This window comes from Lactuca saligna, chromosome 9, assembly GCF_052625555.1.
Source record: "Lactuca saligna cultivar CGN05327 chromosome 9, ASM5262555v1, whole genome shotgun sequence".
NCBI lineage: Eukaryota > Viridiplantae > Streptophyta > Magnoliopsida > Asterales > Asteraceae > Lactuca > Lactuca saligna.
Window position 1 is genome coordinate 50,187,349 of NC_136425.1, and position 24,579 is coordinate 50,211,927.

At 39.2% G+C, this 24,579-nt stretch overlaps 1 protein-coding gene across 1 annotated transcript; it reads right to left on the reverse strand.

Moving 5' to 3' along the window:
• Positions 1–2,717: 2,717 nt before the first annotated feature.
• On the reverse strand, positions 2,718–24,186 carry LOC145016329 (uncharacterized). The gene is made up of 3 exons (XM_078974682.1): positions 23,920–24,186; positions 22,715–23,335; positions 2,718–3,188 (listed from the first exon to the last, which is right to left on the reverse strand). Exons 1-3 carry the CDS (start codon positions 24,184–24,186, stop codon positions 2,718–2,720), a joined length of 1,359 nt encoding a protein of 452 aa, XP_078830808.1.
• Between the last annotated feature and the right edge of the window lie 393 nt (positions 24,187–24,579).

Sequence of the window (24,579 nt, forward strand, 5' to 3'; positions counted from 1 at the left end):
GAAGTTACAATAAAATCAAACTCTAAGCTATTTCAAATCCAAAATTATGGTTGGCATACCTGAAATTCGCAAGCCGACCTTGAAACCCCTTTCAAATTCGACGAAACCTACATAAAAATGAAATGAAATTAGATGTAGCCAGCCGATGTAAAACCGGAACGAAGCAGAGTGATGTAAGGCACGATGATCGAGACGTTGGTAGGGTCAGTGACTCGGAACAACAATGCTCCTCAAAGGTGGACCACTTCCAAGGACCGACTTGGCCAACACCGGTTGCCTTCAAGGCCGACGAAGCACCTCCGGTATACTGTTTTCTCCGACGAAGCGACTCGAAACAACTATGCTCCTCAAAGGCACTCCTCATGCATCGCCGCCTCACAAATCTACAGGAAGGCATCAAAAGAAGAAAATGGTGGGTTGAAGCGAAAACGATGAATGATAGAAGCTGTGAAAAAATTAAGGAGCCGTGGTTGTGCAAGAAAAGAGTCCGTCGGTGTAGAAGATAACGATCACCAAATATTTAAGGCGGTCTCTAAAAAAACATTTTTAAATAAAAATGACGGCGAGGTAAAAATAAACAAAGAGTATAGCAACCAGTGTGGCCAAAGTAGCAAATGAAGGAAAAAAATGCAGCAGAAATGAGAATTGACAAAGTTTCATGTTCACCAAGTTTTTAGCAATTAATATTATATATAATAAGAAATCTACCAGACAAAAAAAAAAAAAAAAAAAAAAAAAAAAAAAAAAAAAAAAAAAAAAAGTCGACCAAAAAACAAATCAAGAGAAAACTAGAAAAAAAAAACACAAATAAAAAAACGTTAAAACAAAAACAATTCGAAAAAGAAAAAAAACAAACAAACAAACAAGTCGACCAAAAAACAAATCAAGACAAAACTAGAAAAAAAAACACAAATAAAAAAACGTTAAAACAAAAACAATTCGAAAAAGAGGACAGATTTTAAAATGTAAGGCTAAAAATGTTTTCCAACTTTGAAAACTATTTTTTACATCTTGTGCTGAAAGGTGACGAAGATGATTTTATGTTTTTTGACTTCTAAATTAAACAAATATTCTTTTTTTTTTTTAATACAATACGTGATGAAAAAATATAAATGAGTAAATTACACGAATGGTCCCTATGGTTTAGGGTAATTTGCACGTTTGATCTTTAACTTATTTTTTTCACTTGGAAGGTTCCTACTGTTTGTTTTTGTTACGCGTTTGGTCCCTATCTTACCTAAAAATACTATTATGCCCTTCATTTTTTTAATTTATTTAAATAAACACACCCCTAATCCCACCCCTCACCTTACCTCACCTACCCCATCATTTTTTCCTTTTTAAATAATAGTCTTTTTAGATAAGATAGGGACCAAACACGTAACAAAAATAAACAGTAGGAACCAAATGCGTAACAAAAACAAACCATAGGGACCTTCCGAGTTAAAAAAAGTAAGTTAGGGACCAAACATGCAAATTACCCCAAACCATAGGGACTATTCGTGTAATTTACTCTAGTTTAAAAAAAAAAAAAAAAAAAAAAAAAATCATTTTGATTGGCATTCCGAATTTGGACAAATGTGTAGATCTTTTTAGTAACCTTTCGGTGACACTTTGTAGGCATTCATTCAAACAAACACTCACAAGCCATAGGAAAAATGTTAATGCACCACAATCAACTTTTGTCGTTTTATCAATTTAGTCGCAATTTTTTTTTTTTTTTTTTTGCCTAATTCGTTCTTAAATTAAGAAATTACATATCAATTAGACCATTATGTATCGGGCAATGGGAACATTCGATTGCATTTATGATGTGTCATTTCAATAAATTAGGCAAAAAGATTTTGAAGGTTAAGTAAATAATCCACTTATCCACCTTACATTAATTAATATAAAGAGCTAAATTCGTCTCGATTCTTATCTTAGTGACCAAGAGCAAAACAAAAAAATCTAGATGCCAAAACCTGGTTGACTGTATCATCTAGTGGAGCTAAACTTCTAAGGTGTTTTTCTTGGAAATCCTTTTTCGTATAATTATGATATCAAATTCACATTCACCGATCATGATTTTGTTGGAATGACATACTCTGAGTCTATCACCTTCCTCGAACGTTTCATGTAAAAAAGTATTAAGATTTTATTCATTGTGGGCCAGGAAAGCCCCTTTGTCTTAGATTACTTATATTGCAAATGATGGAGACTACGATGGTTTCATTTTGTATGCCTACTGAAGTGATGGTATAATTTCTCTCTATATGTACCGTGTTTGTTTAGTAATGGAAAACTTGTATGGTTATGATCTAAAAGAAGAAGATTGTGAGGATTCATGTATTGATGGTGGGGAAAATGAAGAAGAAATTGATAACCTTAGATATGTGGAGGTGCACTTTAATGAGGATATGGTCACTATGAATAGCACAAAAGGTGATGAGTTATTGAGTTAATTATTTGGTAAAAAGGAGGAGACAAATGATAACAACAAAAATGATGATGTTGAGGGTGAAGTAGTACCCATTGTAAACTAACAAATGAAAAAAAAAATATAACAGCTAGGGTTTCGTATTATTATGAAAGAGAAGTACAAAATACAATGAAAGGGAAAGACATAATATATAAACTAGCTAAAATGACCAATCATAAAACCCAATACACAAATAAAGCCCAAAATCTTATTAGGCTAATACCCCCCCCCCTCCCCCCCCCCCCCCCCCTCAAACTCACAATGCAACATCAATAAGCATTGAGAGTTTGTCTGACAGAAAATGGAATCGAGGAGCAGTTAATGGCTTCATAAGAATATTAACAATCTGCAAAGAGGAAGGAACATAAGGAAGGGAGATAGTGCCCTTCTGGAGATGATGATGTGTGAAATGACAGTCAAACTCAATATGCTTTGTGCGCTCATGAAACACTAAATTCTTAACAATCATTATCACACTCTCGTTATCACAATACAAAAGGGTAGGCTGAGAGATGTGAACGCCCATATCTGCAAGAAGCCATCTCAACCAAACAATCTCACAAGTGGTGATAGCCATGGCCCAATACTCAGATTCTTTAGAGGATCGATAAACAACATCTTGTTTCTTGCTTTTCCATGATATCAATGAATCTCCAAGAAAAACACAATACCCAGTAGTGGACTTACGATCATAAATATCATTATACCAATTTTCATCATTGTAACACTGTAAATTTTCAAAACAAAATTTTCATTTAAAATCACTTAATCCTCGTAACACATTTCATAAAAATCTCATTAATTTAATTTACACTTTGCAACTCCATAATTATTCAGTTAAAAATCCAGGATCCTCAAAAACATAACTCTTCCACTGGTGTATACAATCAAGCTGGTGCCTTCCCGCGATTCTGAGAAAAAATTGAAACACATAACATATAACACGGTACGCATGAAACTTAGTGAGTTCCCCAAAATACCACATACAACAAATTAGCCACTCGAGGCTATAACTATGTATGACCCTCTGGTTAATGTGTCTCAGTGGGACCCTCCAGTCCCACAACTCTGGTGGACCCTCCGGTCCTAACTCTATGGACCTTCCGGTCCTAACTCTGTAAACTCTAAATAATACATAGCATAAATCACATAGAAATAATGTAGTATATCACAATACACAAATAACATATAAGATACTCTGTCACACAACTCTGATTACCACTCTAGATGTGTATAGTGAGACGACTCAGCTAACAAGCAGCAAGTAAATAACCTCAAGCCCAAATCTCGAGCTAGCCTTCGCCTAACATAAGGGATGAATATGTATAATTAATACTCTTTTACACGAACCTAATAATCGAGGGAGATTCTTTCTCTCTCTAACTCTTGAATTGGGTAAAAGACCATTTTACCCCTCCATGGTATCCATTACTCATGTTGACCAAACCCTCGCGTCAACAGAAGTCAAACTCAAGTCAACAGTCCATGTTTGACCCGACTCATCGAGTGTAGTCATGCAACTCGTCGATTCCACTCACATCCTCAGAAGTCTCATGAAGGTCCAACTCAACTCATCGAGTTGACCTCTAACTCGCCGAGCCATCACACAATTCATCTCTTCGGGATAAACCCTAACCAACTCGTCAAGTCAACTCACTGACTTGGCGAGTTCATTCAGACCCAAAGCTCATTCAGACGATTTAAAATAGCTTTATCACTCTAAACACTAGATCTGTCATCTCAAGGCTCAATAGTCACGTAAAGCTTCGATCTTTACGTTCATGCATGATGTTATTGCTCCAAAAATGCTAATACATGCCCTTCATGAGTGGTTAAGCCCAAAAACCCTCCTATGGATGAATAAAGCTGGGAAACCTAGACTCTAAGAACCTTAAATGGTCCAGATATGATGTCTAGACTCTTTGATAACTCATGCTAATCAAAAAAATCCAAACAAAAGATGGAAAAGAGCCCTAAAACTCCATAGATATGAGATTTATCCAATATAAGAAGAAATGTGAAGACTTCATACCTTCCTCAGGAGCTCTGGACAGGAAATAACTTGATCCAACAACCTCACCTCCAACTCCTTGCTTAAGAACCTCATCCTCTTCCTCAAATGATGCATAAGAACCACAATATGAGCTTCTCTCTCACTCTCTAGCTCAAATAGAAATTAGGGTTTGCTCTCAGGGGTGTAGGGTAACTGACGAGGTGGAAATGGGGGCATCAGTTCCCTTATATAGGCCCCGACCCTAGGAAATTAGGGTTTCTCTGCCCAACACCAACTCGACAAGTTTACCTCCCGACTCGTCAAGTCCATTCATTAAATACCACATGCCAACTCGACCCTACTCGGCGAGTTAGACACCCAACTCGTCGAGTTACTCAATAAACCTCAAGAATTCAACCATACAATATCACACCTAAAATTCTAGATGTTACAATTCTCCCCCACTTGAATTAGATTTCACCCTCGAAATCGCTCGTCAACCACACATAGCTTGAAACCTATAACTCGAAAAGCACCACTGAAAGGATCTCATACCAAACCCGATATCCTTCTCCATGGACATCTGAATCCAAACAGGAACTCCTAAATCTGGAACAAAACCGACCCCTCTGCCGCTAAGATGCCTCCTTCTGGATTTCCAAAGTCTGGAAACTCTAGTGACCTGACCCACTGCCAGACCTCCCTCTCAAGATATTACCATGTTATTCTCTCCTTGAATAACAGACCCCGATAACTCACTGCCCCTCTGATTCTCACAAAACAAGGTACAACAATCGGCTACTGATCACTCATACCAAACATACTAAGCGATCCAAATCACACTCCAAGGAACGAAAAGGGTCACATTACACCAGAGACCCATCCACTGCTTTGCAATCGAAACCCACCGGATCAATGAACTCTTAATGCCTTGTCCTCAGACATAAGACAATAATCATGCTCACTCAGAAATATCCTCTGTCATCTACAATCATAAGCTCCAGCTTCCTCCCCAATATTCCATTTAACACTTGAGCACCATGTCAACTCCCGACCCATCAGTTGAACCTCGAAAGGTTACCCAAAGCATGCCCCATAACATCTCTCCGACTTCCTTCACACAACAACTATCTTGGCCCATTGTGACACACAAGTCACGAAGTTCTCTTTACCCCAAGCGAATACTACAATCCCAACCGAAGATCGACTCACCCCCAACCTATATCATCTACTACTCATTAGTTCCATGCGTCTCGCGGTACCTCCCATACCAAAGCACTGACCTACGCAGGTCTAACACATCAAATGAAAAAAATACCCCTCAACATGGAGCTAATCTCTGAATCTGGATTCTCATCTCGCTTACCCAACGCACCACCAGAGCCAAACTCAAACCTGAGAGTCTGGTTCGCCCCAGAATTGGAACCACTCTTCCCAATGAACCACTCAACTCATGACCCATGACCCGCAACCCATGCATACATCAATTCATTCTGATTGTGATACTCACACCTTACTTAGAATATAACGATTCCCGATTATTGATGAGACCCAGTCTGGCCCCTGGTCCGACCACTAGGCTTCTAAAAACTTAAATATTAGGGCTACGCAAGACTAAAACTCTTTTGCATCATGCTCTGACTAGTGAATGCTATGGCTCCCCGCATTATCACAACACTCTCTCGCTGACTTGTGAATACTATGGCTCTCCATAGCATCACAACACCCTCTCGCTGAATAGTGAGTACTACGGCTCCCCGTAGCATCACAACACCCTTTCTCTGACTAGTGAGTATTACGGCTCCTCGTAGCATCACAACATCCTCTCGCTGACTAGTGAGTACTACAACTCCACGTAGCATCACAATACCCTCTCTCTACCTAGTGAGTACTATGACTCCCCGTAGCACTACAACACCCTCTCTTATTTCCCCACAATCTCATTCTCACGTCAACACTACACTGCGTCCACTAACTCATGCTCCACAGACCAACATAGATAGGTGCTCACACTCATCCAAATTATGCATCACTATTTCTGACAACGATCGTCATAACAAAACACCTCTCCCCGCTGCAATCCACATTCTTAAATAATCCCACTTGATGTCAATAACCAAAGGGCTCCCACTAGAACCGTAGATACTTGATACACCACTTGCCGTCTCAAACTCAAGACTAAAAAATCATTCTTCAGGACATTAAACCTGGATACCTTGGCACACTATCACAGAACATCACGATGTCCTGCCTCAACCACCGATCCCCTACTTACAACTGTTGGGTTTTAGCCATAAGAACTTTCCTATGTGCGCATGCAAAACCCTATTGCTTGGATCTAGGCTTTCTAATAAACATGCTTTTGAATCCAAGACTTCTAATGGCTAATTAGGTTAAACAACAACATTAAAACAGATCTAGAATCATACCTTTGAGTCCCTTGTTGATCTTGTTGTCTTGGAGCTTCTAGAGTCACAATTGTCACTCCTCTAATGGCTTACAAACACCAATAGCAAGCAAGATGATTTAGGAGAGAGGAGAGGGGATGGAATTCGACCAGAGGTTCCTTGCTTTAGGTTCTGAAAGGTTGTACACGAATTCCACATCCCAAGGGCCTATTTATACCTTTAGACTCCTTGAGGGTTTCACCCTAAACCCTAATTGGATAATCTTCTCTTAAGGCTATCCAAATCCATTCCATAGATATCCCTATGGACGATTTTGAGCTATCCTAAAGCTCTTAGAATCCGTCCAAAGTCCATCCTAATGGATTTATAGTCTAAAGTCTAACTATCAAACAATTGACAGTTTATACCCTCTTATTTAATTAATCTCTTTAAGTCACCAAATTAATACCAATTAATTTATGACTTATATTAATCAAATAGCTAAATATTATTCCTTATAATATTTACTCTCTCTCTTAATAAATCATCCTTCAAGTTGCTATGGTGAAGGCAACCCAAAAGGACCATGCACCACCGAATATAGTTATAGCCTTAGACACTATTCCAACAGTCTCCCACTTGGATAAGTCTAGTAACTATACAAGTATAATACGGTTTGCAATCGTAGCTCTCAAAGACGCTGTCAACTCTGATCTAATCAATCTTGTCCTTTAGATAAGGGATCGTACAGTCCTCTGTTAGATATCATGCTGACAATCCTATGGAATGGTTAGTCTAGCATTTAGATTTCTCGATCTTCGATTTATTTGACATAGAACTTAATCAAACACATCAATTCAGTTCTGACCGGGCCCGGCACATAAGTCAAATCAAATCATCGAGTGGCCAAGATATCTCTTCTACCCTCTTAGGATAAAATTTACAGATAAACTTCGACTTATATGCGTTTACTTATTCATTAACCAACTATACACAACAATGCGTTTTATAACATCAAGTTACTGATGCGTTTTCGCATTATCAATGCACAATCAATTAACAAATAATAAACCATATATCTAGGTTTTAAGACCATATGATATTATCGTCTCGCGATCACCTTTTATATCGTATTCCATAAGGTGATTCCAGCAAGCGCGGGTTTATTCCAATGCTCAAAACCAGTTCATAAGCACTCATGAACGTTGCAACAACCCTTGCTATGTATAACACCATTTAGACATTCTACACACCAATTCATGACAATCTTCATTCATATCTACTCCCAACATATGAACGATTGTGGACCATTTGAATAATTCGATTATTCCTAATAAACTCAATTATTCTGGAAGTCAAAACATGCAAAGTGAAACAATAGTTAAACAACTAACATGTGATAGTAACTTTACTCATAAATAACACTCCTTTATTTAATCATCAAATGTTAATTACATTTATCTATTATACGTTTCTAATACTATCTAATCTATACTAATATCATCCTTCAGCCCAATACTCCTAGCATGTTGCAAGTGTTTAACCCTACTCAGTCCCTTCATAAGCGGATCTGCTGGGTTATCTTCCGATGATATCCTCTTCACTACGAGTTGTCCTTCTTCTACACGATGTCTAATGAAGTGATATTTTTTGTCGATATGTCGAGATCTACCATGATCCCTCGGTTCCTTGGTCAAGGCAACCACACCTTCGTTATCACAGAAAATCTCCATGGGCTCCTTTATGGCCGGCACAACTCCAAGATCACCGATGAAGTTCTTCAGCCATATTGCCTCCTTCGACGCTTCGCTCGCTGCGATGTACTCTGATTCGCACGTTGAATCAGCTACGGTTTCTTGCTTGGAACTTTTCCATGTTACTGCTCCTCCATTTAGGGTAAAGACCCAGCCCGACTGCGAACGGTAGCTGTCCCTGTCGGTCTGAAAGCTGGTGTCACTATACCCTCGCACCTTCAAGTCATCACTCCCTCCAAGGACTAAGAACCATTCTTTCGTCCTCCGAAGGTACTTAAGGATGTTCTTCACCGCAATCCAATGTGCTTTGCCAGGATTCCCTTGATATCTGCTAACCATGCTCAAAGCGAAGGCTACATCAGGGCGAGTACAAGTCATAGCGTACATGATTGAGCCAACTGCGGAAGCGTATGGTACTCGGCTCATTTCTGCTATCTCAGCTTCGGTACTCGGACTTTGAGTCTTACTCAACTTGGCATTTCCTTGTATCGGTAGTTCTCCCTTCTTTGAGTTTTCCATACTAAAACGTTTTAGTACCTTCTCCAAGTAAGTATTCTGACTAAGTCCAATTAGTCTCTTACTTCTTTCTCTTACTATCCTTATTCCCAAAATGTAAGAAGCCTCTCCGAGGTCCTTCATAGCGAAGCACTTCCCGAGCCAGGACTTAACCTCCTGCAGAGTCGGGATGTCGTTTCCTATGAGTAATATGTCATCGACATATAGAACGAGGAAGCTTACTATACTCCCACTGGCTTTGACATATACACAAGATTCGTCTTCGCTTCGTACAAATCCAAACTCTTTTACTTTCTCATCGAAGCAAAGATTCCATCTGCGAGACGCTTGCTTAAGTCCATAAATAGACTTCTCAAGCTTACACACTCTATTCGGATGCTTCGGATCCACAAACCCCTCTGGCTGAGCCATGTAAACATCCTTAGCCAACTTTCTGTTAAGGAAAGCGGTCTTGACATCCATTTGCCAAATCTCATAGTCATGAAATGCGGCAATTGCTAGCATCACTCTAATAGATTTAATCTTCGCAACTGGTGAGAAGGTCTCATCATAGTCAACTCTGGGAGTTTGAGTAAAGCCCTTCGCAACCAATCGCGCTTTATATGTGTGTACGTTCCCATCCACGTCGGTCTTCTTCTTGAAGATCCACTTGCACCCTACGGTCTTACGTTCGGGCACGTAATCAACCAAATTCCAAACTTGGTTATAGTACATGGATTGGATCTCGCTATCCATCGCCTCTTTCCATTTCGCAGACTCCGGGCCTGCCATGGCTTCCTTATAGCTATTAGGTTCATCAAGATTTACTAGTGTACCATCACTAATATACGTGTCCCCTTCGGTAGTAATATGAAAACCATAAAACTGGGGATGAACTCTAACTCTATCGGAACGTCTAAGAGGTAAGGATTCGTCAATCGGTTCAACCGGAGTTTCCTCCTCAGGTTGAATACCAGCGGTAGAGGTTCCTTCATCTATCGATTCTTGAATCTCTTCAAGTTCGATTTGCCTCCCACTGTCTCCTTGGCTTATGAGTTCTCGCTCTCGGAAAACTCCTCTCCTCGCAACAAAGATAACATTATCTTTCGGTCTATAGAAGAGATATCCAAAGGAAGTTTGCGGGTAGCCGATGAAAATACATCGCTCACTTCGAGGTTCAAGCTTGTCGTGAGTATCTCGTCTTACGAAAGCCTCGCAACCCCAAACCTTGATATGTGCCAACGAGGGAGCTTTCCCCGTCCACATCTCGTGAGGTGTTTTGGCAACCTTCTTAGTAGGGACTCGGTTAAGGATATGGGCGGCAGTCTCTAAGGCATACCCCCAAAAGAAGATAGGTAGTGAAGCACGACTCATCATAGAGCGAACCATATCCAATAAGGTTCGATTACGCCTTTCTGCCACACCATTCAACTGCGGTGTCCTAGGAGGCGTCAATTGTGAAACTATTCCACACTCCTTGAGATAATCGTGGAATTCAAGACTTAGGTACTCTCCTCCTCGATCGGATCGAAGCATCTTGATTTTCCTGCCCAATTGATTCTCCACTTCATTCTTGAACTCTTTGAACTTTTCAAAGGTTTCTAACTTTTGCTTGATTAAATAGATATACCCATATCTACTATAATCATCGGTAAAGGTCACATAGAAGCGGTTCCCATCCTTCGTGGTTGATCTAAAAGATCCACATACATCGGTATGTATTAGGTCTAATAGTCCCTCACCCCTTTCACAAGTACTCGTGAAGGGTGACTTAGTCATCTTTCCAAGTAAACAAGACTCGCATGTGTCATCTTCCCTAAGGTCGAATGACTCCAACACCCCATCCTTTTGGAGTTGGGCTATGCGTTTCTTGTTGACATGTCCAAGACGACAATGCCACAAGGATGCTTTATCCATACTAGTGGAAGAATCAATATTCAAAACATCATTTCCTAAGTTATCAACAATCATAACAGCTTCATATATTCCATTACATGGTATAGCTTCAAAGTAAAAGACACCATTTAGATAAGCCAAAATAGAACCATTCTCATTATTAAAAGAAAATCTAAATCCTTGTCTATATAAACCATGAAATGAAATGATGTTTCTAGCCATTTCTGGCGAATAGCAACAATTGTTCAAATCCAAAACTAAACTATTCTTAAGCACTAAAGAATACACTCCAATCTTGGTCACAGGCAACGATCTTCTGTTCCCCATGATTAGATTGATTCTTCCTTGCTCCACATCCCTACTTCTTCTTAGTCCCTGCACATTAGAACAAATGTGATAACCGCAACCGGTGTCAAGAACCCAAGAAATAACATGATTAGAATCGTTAGATTTGATTGCATATATACCTGCGAAAGATGGCTTGATCTTTCCTTCCTTGATGGCTTGCAGGTAATCCGGGCAGCTTCTCTTCCAATGTCTTATCTTGTGGCAGTGGTGGCACTCTGCCTCCTTCGGGTTAGAGCAGGGCTTAGAGGGATCAACTTTGGTCCCACTAGAAGAGGAACCATCTCGGGCTTTCACCTTTCGATAGTTATTTGAAGAAGCTTTCCTCTTCTTTCCCTTCCCTTGACCAATAGCCAAGACAGGAGCAGCGGATGGATTTGGAGTTGGTGCAACAGACTTGTCCTTGAAATTGCTCTCAGCAACCCTCAAGAGTCCTTGGAGTTTACTTAGAGTGACCTCCTCTTTGTTCATGTGGTAGGTCATCCTAAATTGATTGTACATCGGAGGCAAAGAGTGAAGCACCATGTCGATCGCCAAGTCTTCGCCGAAGTCAACATTTAACTTGCGAAGGCGGTCGACATACCTTTGCATCTTTTGCAAGTGCACGGTAAGAGATTCTCCATGACCCATCTTAGCGGAAATCATGTTAGTGAAAATCTTGTAACGCTCTTGTCTCGCGTTTTGGTGGTACCTCTCCAACAAGTCTTGATGCATCTCGTATGGATACATGTCCTCGTAGGACTTTTGGAACTCGGAGTTCATGGTGGCGATCATGATGCAATGTACTTTCGTCGCATCTCGCTCATGGGTTTCAAAGGCGGTGATTTCGGCGGGAGTAGCAACTTCGGGGTTGATTTTCTCGAGCTTCTCGTCGAGGACATACTCTTTATCCTCATAGCGAGCAATGGTGCGAATGTATCTTATCCATTCGCCAAAGTTTGTTCCATCGAAGGTGACCTTTTGGCAAAGGCTCATCAACGTGAAAGAACTAGCAGCAGCGTTGTTTGCGTTTGACATCTATAGAAAGGACAAAGATAGATTAGAACAAGAATCCCTAATTATCACCCAATAAGAAAAATTAGGGCTAGGATCCAACAATAACATTTACATACTAGAAAAGGGATGCCGTAATCCAACATGCAAATAAATTGAAGGTAAGTGAATGACGATTCACTAATTCTCCATCACAAAACTTAAACTTTTAGTCCTAAGTGTTTTTTGAGAATTCCTAGGTTCGGATGAGATTCATTGAACTATTCAATGGCATGTTTAAATCTCGATATGCCCCTCTTGTTTGTGACTGGGATGCCGAGGATCACAAAGCGGGTGTGAATTACCATGCAAATTCACATGGTGCCTTCATTGTAACGATCACCTATTCGATGTGCCGGTAAACCACACACGCTCCATCGAACTATGATAAACAATGAATCACCCTTTGCCACCTTCGCTTAGAACCAATTAGTGTGCCGGTAAACCACACACGCTCCACTAACATATTAGCAAGGTGCAAAGTGTAATTTCATGGGATTGCATCAATTCACTTTTCCTAAAGTAACTAAGATTGGGAAATTTTAAAAGAAAGTTTAGTTACTTCGTATTTCTTATTATACTTTTAATGAGAGGATGAGGTTGCCCTATCCTACCCGTTCGGCTAACGACCCTCCACCAATCAAGCAAGCGGTGGGTGTGAGTGTACACCCATTAAGCGCCATTTTATAGGCCGCAACCTTATACCCACCTTATAGATCGGCTTCGTGAATGAGGCCTACTAGCGGTAAGACTAGCATTTAGTTATACATATATATATTATCCTAGTAATATTATATAAGTATAGGGTTGCATTTTAAACTTTTCAAAATCTAGGGTTTGAAATTTAAGTTGTCTAAATTAAAACTTTAATCACAAATATAAATTTCAAAAACTATAGGGTAGGTTTTAAACATTTAAAAACATGAAGGATCAAATAACAAATAATTCCAATTAACAATTAATATTCTAATTATCTTTATTTGATTTATCTTGATTTCTTTGAAGATAATTACCAAAATAATTAATCATTATCATATAAGGAAATTAAATATTTTATTAGATGATAAATATCTTTAATTAGATCAAGATAATAGTCATATTTATCAAAAAATCGGATTTACATTGATCTAATATGATTAAGGTAAGTTTCCATAAGATAATTATGAAAAAATCCCGAATCTGGCCATTCCTGACGCTTGGACTCGCCGAGTGCACAAGGGGACTCGACGAGTCAGGCCTACTCGACGAGTCCACCTTGGAACTCGACGAGTCAGTGACTCAAAACCCAAAAAATCGAATTTTGCAGGTTTGTTTCAGTTATTCAAGCAACAATTTAAAGAAAACCAATCTAGGCTCTGATACCACTGTTGTGTTTTAGCCATAAGAACTTTCCTATGTGCGCATGCAAAACCCTATTGCTTGGATCTAGGCTTTCTAATAAACATGCTTTTGAATCCAAGACTTCTAATGGCTAATTAGGTTAAACAACAACATTAAAACAGATCTAGAATCATACCTTTGAGTCCCTTGTTGATCTTGTTGTCTTGGAGCTTCTAGAGTCACAATTGTCACTCCTCTAATGGCTTACAAACACCAATAGCAAGCAAGATGATTTAGGAGAGAGGAGAGGGGATGGAATTCGACCAGAGGTTCCTTGCTTTAGGTTCTGAAAGGTTGTACACGAATTCCACATCCCAAGGGCCTATTTATACCTTTAGACTCCTTGAGGGTTTCACCCTAAACCCTAATTGGATAATCTTCTCTTAAGGCTATCCAAATCCATTCCATAGATATCCCTATGGACGATTTTGAGCTATCCTAAAGCTCTTAGAATCCGTCCAAAGTCCATCCTAATGGATTTATAGTCTAAAGTCTAACTATCAAACAATTGACAGTTTATACCATCTTATTTAATTAATCTCTTTAAGTCACCAAATTAATACCAATTAATTTATGACTTATATTAATCAAATAGCTAAATATTATTCCTTATAATATTTACTCTCTCTCTTAATAAATCATCCTTCAAGTTGCTATGGTGAAGGCAACCCAAAAGGACCATGCACCACCGAATATAGTTATAGCCTTAGGCACTATTCCAACAACAACATCATACACAGATACACCAATGCATTCCCTCATAATCTGATAACTAATCTTCATTTCACACAGCGCGCAACTTCGAAGTATCCCAACTCTCAACTGGAACACGGAGGAATCATCAATGACTCAGAACACGTTGATGACCATCCAAAACTCTTTCCTCTATTGTTCAAAACCCAAGGAAGATTACACATACCAACCCAGAAGTTGGCTGCCCGATCACCTCCTACCCTTCCCAAAGAGCATATAACAATCCATACATTGAACCAGGAATTCTCAATCGCCGAAATTATCCTTACGAGCCTCCCACCTTGAATTTGTCATCACAACCCCGAGGAAGTTCTAGCCGCCATAGGATCCTCGACCAACGACCACTTGTCGTGGGGACACTCATCCTTCCTTGAACACGTACAACATGAACTATCTCGGTTTGCGCCTCACCTCGACCCCCAATAACCTTGGTTTCATGCATCCGTTCCACGGATCACTATATTCAGTCCACTAACCGCCTTAGAACAAATTCATGATTCTCTTAATAAAATATTTGGTTCTCCCACACTTAGGGATTGAACCATCACCATTTTGGGTATAATAACAACCTATTCCACAGACTGCTTCACCATGCACATCACACTCACTCTTGGAAAGTACCACATACACTCGATGATCTTCCCGATAGAGACCAAGCAACTACAAACATCCCGAATCTCAGATAAAATACTCGAAGGCTTTCCACCGTGTCATCCGAAATTTCATACTGACACACTACCAGTCATCTCAATTGTCCCATAGTAGTTATGACTCTCAATTTGGGAATAATGAATTCTCACACTTCTCATATTCTTCTATCATGAGGGCAGAAGCCTCACTGCCACACTCGATATCTGTCACACCCCGAAACCGAGAACGGGGGAAACGTTCTGGGTCGGAGGACGTCATGTAAAGTATCACAACAATGCAAAGTAGTAAACAAGTAACAACATCATCCATTACATTAATAGTATACTTTTAAATACAAGTGTGTTCTTTCATAGAATCAAACAACATAATGAATAATCAAAGTAAATGATGAGTCTTGACTGCTCTGTCTTCACAAAACTTGGTCGTCATACCTGTCTATTGGTGACCTGAGAATACAAGTTATTTTGAAAGCGAGTATCAGCTTAAAGTTGGTGAATTCATAAGTATTTATGTGTCTTTAATTTGTAAAACTGTAAGGAAAAGACTTGTAAATGTTTGAAGAAAAGTTCGTATAAGTATGAAAGCCCTAGAAAATCCCATATTTCCTACTAGTATAAAATGTAGTCTTCTACCAAGACTCGACTGTTTTGAAGGTTTGAACCTCTACATAAGTGAAGGTTTTTCCCTTGTACAACTATTATTATTCAAATCTAGTCTACCTCATCGATTATGTGAATGTGACAAAAAAATAAAGGTAATAAGGAAAATAATATAATTATTGAAATCGTATCCTTTTGTACTAGGATATTCACGGTGTGGTAACTCGCCAAACAGTACAACCATAGGCATCCGTCGATTTGCATTTTCCCACTGTAGCTAACAGCCCAGTGTAGAATGGTCGGTCCCGTATCGTATGTAATAGTATATATGTAATAGTATCTATGCAATACTATCTTTGTAATAGTATCTCTGTAATAGTATCTCTTTATATAGTATGTAATAGTATCTCTTCATATAGTATGTAATAGTATCTCTTCATATAGTATGTATTATATTTGTATAGACTCATGAATAAACTGACTCTTGTGTGATTCCTTGTACTTGGAATAGTAAGTAGTATCTCCTAACTATACCTAGTATAGCTACTAGTAATGTACGTGTATAACCGAAAGTATGCCTTTGCTACCCAAAGGTACTAAATGGACTGATAGAATATTTATGTCTATATATGTATACATAATATATAACTAATATTTAGATGACATTCGGACAAATAGCTGATACCTTAAAGCCACATCCAAACAAGGAAAAGAAATTAAAGCGAGCTAGTAATCCTAAGTCCTTTAAACATTACTTATATAACTATACATATATAGGCATGCAATTGACAATATAAAAGTATAAAGGAAGTTTTGTAAAACCTTTGAAAAGTTTAATAAATAAGAATTTATTACTTGATGTCAGTTTATAAAATGATTTGAAAGCGTTTGTTTGATATGAACAGTTTAAAGTATAAGAAATCCTTTGTTTGAAACACAATTGTAACAGAGTTTGAAAGGAAAGATACATTATGTAAGATAGTTTGATAAAGAGTTTAACATGTAAAAATGTGTTGGTAAGTCATTTGGAAGTAGTATACTGAGCAAACAGCTAAAAGTGTAGTAAATCCATTTGTATGCTAGTTATTAATCATATGTGATTGATATAATAACTAGCATGATTCAACTTGTATCCCCCCATAAAAGCATTTATAAACATTTAAAAGGTTAATTAAGGGGTATGAACTCACCTGTAGTGACTGGATCGTATGGAAGTGTCAGACAAGTACTAGGTGTCAAGTGAAGACTTGAACACACACAATGATCCTAATAACATATAAAGACATATATATGTATATAGTTAGTGATTATAACAGTAATTAGACAAGTATAAACACCCTAATGTGTGGAAAACACTTTGGCCAAAGTGTTAGGAGGCCATTGGGTTGCAACAAAGGAATGTAAGGCATTGCTATTGAGTTTATGGCCCAAGGACCACACTCAATGGAGTTTACGGCCCAGGGGAGTTTACTCCTGGCCGTAAACTCTCTAAAGGGTCTTATTTAGAGGCGTAAAGGTATGATGTCTTAAGTGGTTAAGTGTTCCTATGTTAAACAAGAGGCTATGTGAGTTTAAGATTCAAGAATTGTCCTTAACATGAGTTTACGGCCTGGGGACCATTTCTCCATGAGTTTATGGCCGTAAACTCATGGTATGATGCACTAACTCGAAGTTTAATGTCCCTTGTTCATTGATGGAGGGTTCTAATCCAATTTCTAAGCATAAAGAAGGAGATTAGGGCAACTTTGCACCATAAAAGGGAGTTTACGGCCTTGGGAGATCCTTGGCCGTAAAATCTCATCCAACCCTTGATTCTTAATGTTTCTAAGGCCTAAACATGTTAAACCTAGTACATAACAAGTTAGAACAAGAGTACTTATGATATAGGAGCTTGAATGGTCGGTTTTGGCCAAGAACACTAGTGTGTGTTCTTGGTGTTCTTGGTGAAGCTTGAAGATCTATGAAAACATGATTTTCATGAATGGAATCATGAGAGAATGCTAGGTTAAGAGTTGTATCAACAAGTCAAGGAAGAATACTTACTAGTTTTGAAGATTTAAGGAGAAGATCGGGATAATAGTTGAGAGGATTTGAAAGAAGATCAGCCAAGGAAAGGAAATGAATGAAACAAATGGCCTATACTTGATCATATAAGGTGAGTTTACGGCCCACAAGGAGTTTACAGCCATAAACTCCATTGTGGTGGTCGTGAACTCATGTTCAATGTGTTTTAGGCTTGTTCTTTGTACTATAGCTTCAGCAGATAAACCCCGACACTTATCCCTTAAGTGTACAAGGCTCAGAATGCTCTAACATACTCCAAATTGTGCTAAATGATAGCAGGAATGAGTTTGAATTTCATTGAAGTGTTTGACTGAACAGGATATAAAATTTCGGGTTGTCACAATATCCATCATAGACGATGAGAGCCATCGCCCCCAATATACTCCTCCTGACCACCTGACGTTGCTGCTATCACATACCTTACTATACTCAAATAGGGTATATCCTTGTCCTTGACCATCTCAGTCATCACTGATAACCCTTTCACACTATAATACTATCATGTGGTAGACATACTACCCAAATACTCTGTTGAAAGATTGAAGTCAAAGCTACCCCACAGGGTTTACCCTCAAGCTTAGAAACCGGAAATCCCAATATCTCTCCTGTTTCACAGAGTAAATGAAAATAGCACCACTCAGGTCACAGACTGTGATATTTCCGCTATCAACTGATTGCTCAACACATATCGTAGTCCTCCATAAAGCACCATACTCATCCCTGAGTGTTATGGCTCCAACTGGTATCTTACCAAAAATCCCTCAGAACTAACTCAATTTACCTCTCAAGGTATGCTCCGAAGAAACTCGTTCAACATGGGCCTCTGGCCCCATCCTCTAGTGCATCCAATCTCTGTCTAATCAGTTACGACAGGATAAATGGAAAAGGCACAACTATCTGCTATGAATCATGGTACCCAACCCATCTTATCTCTTCTCCATCTGCCCCAAATCATGGTACTCGAACCATGACATCACCTCTCGACCTGCTACAAATCATGGTACTCAAACCATGACATCACCTCTCGATCTGCTACAAATCATGGTACTCGAACCATGACATCACCTATCGATCTGTTATTTAAAACCTCCGGAATACTCCCTGCATCAAGTATGGGTCCTCTGCTTTCAGTAGTATGGGACCATACTACCTGCCACATCTACCCATACTTTCTACATGTACCATCCTAGAGTTCCCAAGTAGTTGGTCAACATTCTCGATCACCAATCTCGTTACGCGAGTTCGCACCCTAGCGAAATACTCTATTCTGTCAGTGTACTCATCTGACTAAGGTCACTCCTTAGGCTCTTCCTAGGTTCTCACACTCCTCCACCATCAGCTGTTGAAAAACTCCCTATGATGTCAGCCATCTACCTCCTGCATATCATCATATTCTCTTGGTAGCTGACTCCCATCATCGAGAGCTCCACAAAGCACGAAGCAAGCAGCATTCGGGCTTCAAATAATCTCCACCAGCAAGTAAAAACCATTGTAGGTTACAACTCTATTTGCTCTACTCACACTCAACATGTGTCACCAAAATCAAGCAACTCTACCCCACATGGGAATCTAACTACTCTCCCAGTAGGCTCCTCCAATGCTTATCTAGGTGTTTCTCCTAGATTACTCCTCTAATCAAGGTTTCCCTCTAAACGATTCCTGCTGGATACTTTTACTCAACACATACTCAAAGCACATCATAGATAACAGCAATTCCTAGGCTAAGGCATCACAAATCAAGTCACTCTAGTCCTAAAATATGAAGTACATAGCCTATCCTCTAACATGCAGAATATCTCAATTGTAACTCATAAGTAAGGGTATTTTGGGTAATCACCGTTCGGGCTCTGGGTGATTGTACACACTCCTCCTTCTCTTTTTTCTCTTAGAAACTCTTACTCGTTTTTGAAAAATCTTTATTTTTCGAAAACTTTTCTCTAATCCTCAGTTTGAGTCCATACTTACCCGAAGGTGCATCTGAATCCCTCAAACCAAGGCTCTGATACCAACTTATAACACCGTAAAATTTCAAAACAAAATTTTCATTTGAAATCACTTAATCCTTGTAACACATTTCATAAAAATCTCATTCATTTAATTTACACTTTGCAAATCCACAATTATTAATTAAAAATCTAGGATCCTCAAAAACATAATTCTTCCACCGGTGTGTACAATCAAGCCGGTTCCTTCCCGCGATAATGAGAAAAACCTGAAACACATAACACATAACACTGTAAGCATGAAGCTTACTGAGTTCCCTAAAATACCACATACAACAAATTAGCCACTCGAGGCTATAACTATGTATGACCCTCTAGTCAATGTGTCTCAGTGGGACCCTCTAGTCCCACAACTTTGGTGGACCCTTCTGTCCTAAGACTATGGACCTTCCTTTCCTAACTTTTTAACTCTGAATAATAAATAGCATAAATCACATAGAAATAATGTGGTATATCATAGTACACAAATAACATATAAGATACTCTCTCACACAACTCTGATTACCACTCTAGGTATGTATAGTGAGAAGACTAACCTGATGAGTAGCAAGTAAATAACGTCGCGCACGAATCTCGAGCTAGCCTCCGCCTAACATAAGGGATGAATATCTATAATTAATACTCTTTTACATGACCCTAATAATTGAGGGCTATTCGTTCTCTCTCTAACTCTTGAATTAGGTAAAATACCATTTTACCCCTCCATGGTCTCCATTACTTATGTTGACCAAACCCCCGAGTCAACAGAAGTCAAACTCAAGTCAACAGTCCATGTTTGACCCGACTCTTTGAGTTCACTCATGTAACTCGTCGAGTCCACTCACATCCTCAGAAGTGTCGTGAAGGTCCAGCTCAGCTCGTCGAGTTGACCTCCAACTCGCCGAGCCATCGCACGATTCAGCTCTTCGGGACAAACCCTAACCAACTCGTGAAGTCGGCTCACCGACTCAGCGAGTTCATTCAGACCCAAAGCTCATTCAGACGATTAAAAACAGATCTATCACTCCAAACACTAGATATGTTATCTTAAGGCTTGATAGTCACGTAAAGCTTCGATCTTTACGTTCATACATGATGTTATTACTCCAAAAATGCTAATATATGCCCTTCATGAGAGGTTACCCTCCTATGGATGAATAAAGCTGGGACACCTAGACTCTAAGGACCTCATAAGGTCCAGATCTGATGTCTAGAATCTTTGATAACTCATGCTACTCAAAAACCCAAACAAAAGATGGCAGAAAGCCCTAAAACTCCATAGATATGAGATCAATTCAAAATAAGAAGAAAGGTGAAGACTTCATACCTTCCTCAGGAGCTCTGGACAGGAAATCACTGGATCCAACAGCCTCACCTCCAGCTGCTTGCTTGATAACCTCATCTTCTTCCTCAAATGATGCATAAGAACCACAATATGAGCTTCTCTCTCACTCTCTAGCTCAAATAGCAATTAGGGTTTGCTCTCAGGGGTGTAGGGTAACTGATGAGGTGGAAATGGGGTATAAGTTCCCTTATATAGGCCCCTACCCCGGGAAATTAGGGTTTCTCTGCCCAACACCTACTCGGCAAGTCTGCCTCCCAACTCGTCGAGTCCATTTATTAAATCCCACACAACAACTCGACCCTACTCGGCTAGTTGTACTCCCAACTTGTCGAGTCACTCCATAAACCTCAAGAATTCAACCATACGATAACATACCTGAAATTCCGGATGTTACAATCACTATAGGCACACATCTCAATAGATGATGTAGATGGAAACATAAGAGTGCGGAACTGAGTACCACATAAATATTTCAAAATATGAAGAACAGCTCCCCAATGAACAATAGTAGGAGTAGTGACAAACTGGCTAACCACATGAGCTACATGAGCAATATCCGGTCTAGTGGCAGTCAGGTAAACCAAACTCCCAACAATGGTATGATAAAGGTTTTGATCTGATAATGGGACACCATCAGTTGGAGAGTACTTTGCATTACTCTCTATAGGCATATCAACTGTTCGATTCTTCGTGAGTCATGCACGTTCAAACAAATCTGAAATATACTTCGTTTGAGATAAAAGATAACCCTGTGGAGATTGAGAAACTTCGATCCCCAAGAAATAACGTATCAAACCCAAGTCTTTCATAGCAAAATGGTGAGCCAAATCACGCTTTAGAGACTCTATATCATTATGATGATCACCAGTAATAATCATATTATCGACATATAAGGAAAGAATATTCAGACATGTATTCGTACATCGAATAAATAGAGCCGAGTCATGGTTACGTGATTGAAAACCAAGTGAAGTAATCACTGTAGAAAATTTTCAAACCAAGCACAGTGGGCTTGTATGAGGCCATATAGTTCCTTTTGAAGTCAACAAACTTCACGTGGTTGGTGAGAAATACCAGGGGGAAGAGACATGTATACCTCCTCATGAAAGCATTCTTGACATCCATCAGATAAATATTCGTTTGGCGAATGGAAGAAACTGCAATCAAGGTGTGAACAGTTGTCATTTTTGCAACAGGAGAAAACGTCTCCTCATAATCCATACCATACTTTTGTGCGTACCCTTTCGCAAAAAGTTATGCTTTATAACACTCAATGGATCCATAAGACTTTTTTAGATTTTATATACCCAACAAGAACCAATCGTGTGTTTTCTGAACGAAAGCGGAACGAGATCCCATGTATAAGTCTGATAAAGAGCTACAAGTTCCTTAACCATAGCGGTCTGCAAAAGGGGATAAAAAACGACCTCTTTGTAGGATGTTGGCTATAAGAGACGATGTACATTAGCAATAAAAGAGGCAAGCACCAATGAGTAAGAGGAATAGACAAAGTCAGGAATTTTTGTGGACTTCGTATTATGATAAGGCCTCGATGGAGGGGGGTTTTGATGATCTACATGCAAAGGATCAGTGACAGGTGGTTGATGAATAGCACGTGGTGGATCAGCAGCAAGTGGTGGATTAGTAACATGTGGTGGATCATCAATGTCAATGCCTAACAGATCAATAGTATGAAGCTCCTCTCGGGTTGCATCATGTGATTGAACAGGAATGCTATAGAACGGAATATGCTTCAAAAAAGTGACATTGCGAGAGACATACCGATAACCTTTCTGACCAATACCACATCCCATAAAAACACAAAGAGCTGATTTTGAAGACAATTTATATCTCTCTAAATGAGGCTTTAAGACAAAACATGTACACCCAAACACTCGTAATGAAAAATAATTTGGAAGTTGACTAAACAACATTTCAAATGGAGATTTCCCCAAAGGGTACATAGTAGGAATATGATTAATAACATAAGTGGTGTTATGAATAGCTTCTCCCCAAAACATATTGGGAACTTGAGAAGAAAATAGTAAGGATCTGGCTGTTTCTAGGAGATGACAATGTTTTCTTTCTGCAACACCATTATGCTGAGGAATGTCTATACAAGATGATTGATGTAGAGTTCCATCAGACGCCAATAATTGTTTAAAATCATTTGAGGTAAATTCTCCTCCCAAATCACACTGAAAACATTTTATGATAGCAGAGTGCTGAGTCTTAAAAATAGCTCTGAATTCACTATATATGGTGAAAAAGTCAGACTTGTGCTTCATAAAATAGACCCAGGTATAACGAGTGTAATCATCAACAAACGAAACAAAATAGTTAGCTCTCGATTTAGAGGTGATCAGAGAGAAACCCCACACATCAGAATGCACGATATCAAAGGGAGCAATAGAACGAGTGACACTTTTATTAAACGGTAAAGCGGAAAATTTTCCAAGTTTACAACCACAACAATAAAAAATATCATCAAATTTTAAAGAGCCTAACACACCAGTGGAAATCGATAAAACTGTAAATGAGATGCTGACACATGTCCTAAACGAGAATGCCAATGATAAAAAAGTGACGATGAAGGGTTTAAACGTAAAGATGACAAATCGGAACTAGATGCAACAACATCAGCAACATGTAGTTGCTCGAAAACTTAGAGCTCCCTAAGTTTACGGTCTATCCCAATCACCCTCTAAGCCCGATTGTCCTATACACATTAGAACGAATTAGAAAAGAAGACTCAAAAACCAGATTTACACAATTGACTAACCAATGCAAGATTCAAAGCAAGTGTAGGAATGTAATACACATCTGTTAAAGATATATAAGGAGTGACAATAGAACCAACACCCTCTACTGATATGCGTGTAGCACTAGAAGACATAACAGAGACAGGTGTACGAGAAGATAATGAAGCAAAAGATGAAAAATGTAGTGACATGTGATGGGATGTAATAGAATCCAATATCCACAAGGATGATGGAATACCTGACGTGCTATATGAAGATAGACTTGGATGAGACATGGAAGATGACATGGCTATTGGACTGGTAGCTAAGAACTATGCGAACTGCTCAACAATATGTGGATCCACGGTTGATGGTGGTGTGAAATTTGTTTCATTCTGAACTGAAGGTGTAGCAACAGAGTACTGGGGTGGCCTAAAAGATGGAAATGAGAGATGTGATTATCCAGAAGACTTGTTCTATTGTGAAGACTGAGACTATGTTGGTGATCTTGTTTGTTGTTGCTGCTGATTCCCTTGTTTGTCAGCAAAGGGCAATTTGCTTTCCCATGGTTCTACTTCTTAAAGAAAGCACACTCATCAAATGTAACTCTGGGATAATTTTGGTTTGAAGACTAAGGTCGTTGTGGAATAGCAAAGATAATGGGAGTGGCTATCTTGAGAGCTTTGTCAGCATGGGACTTG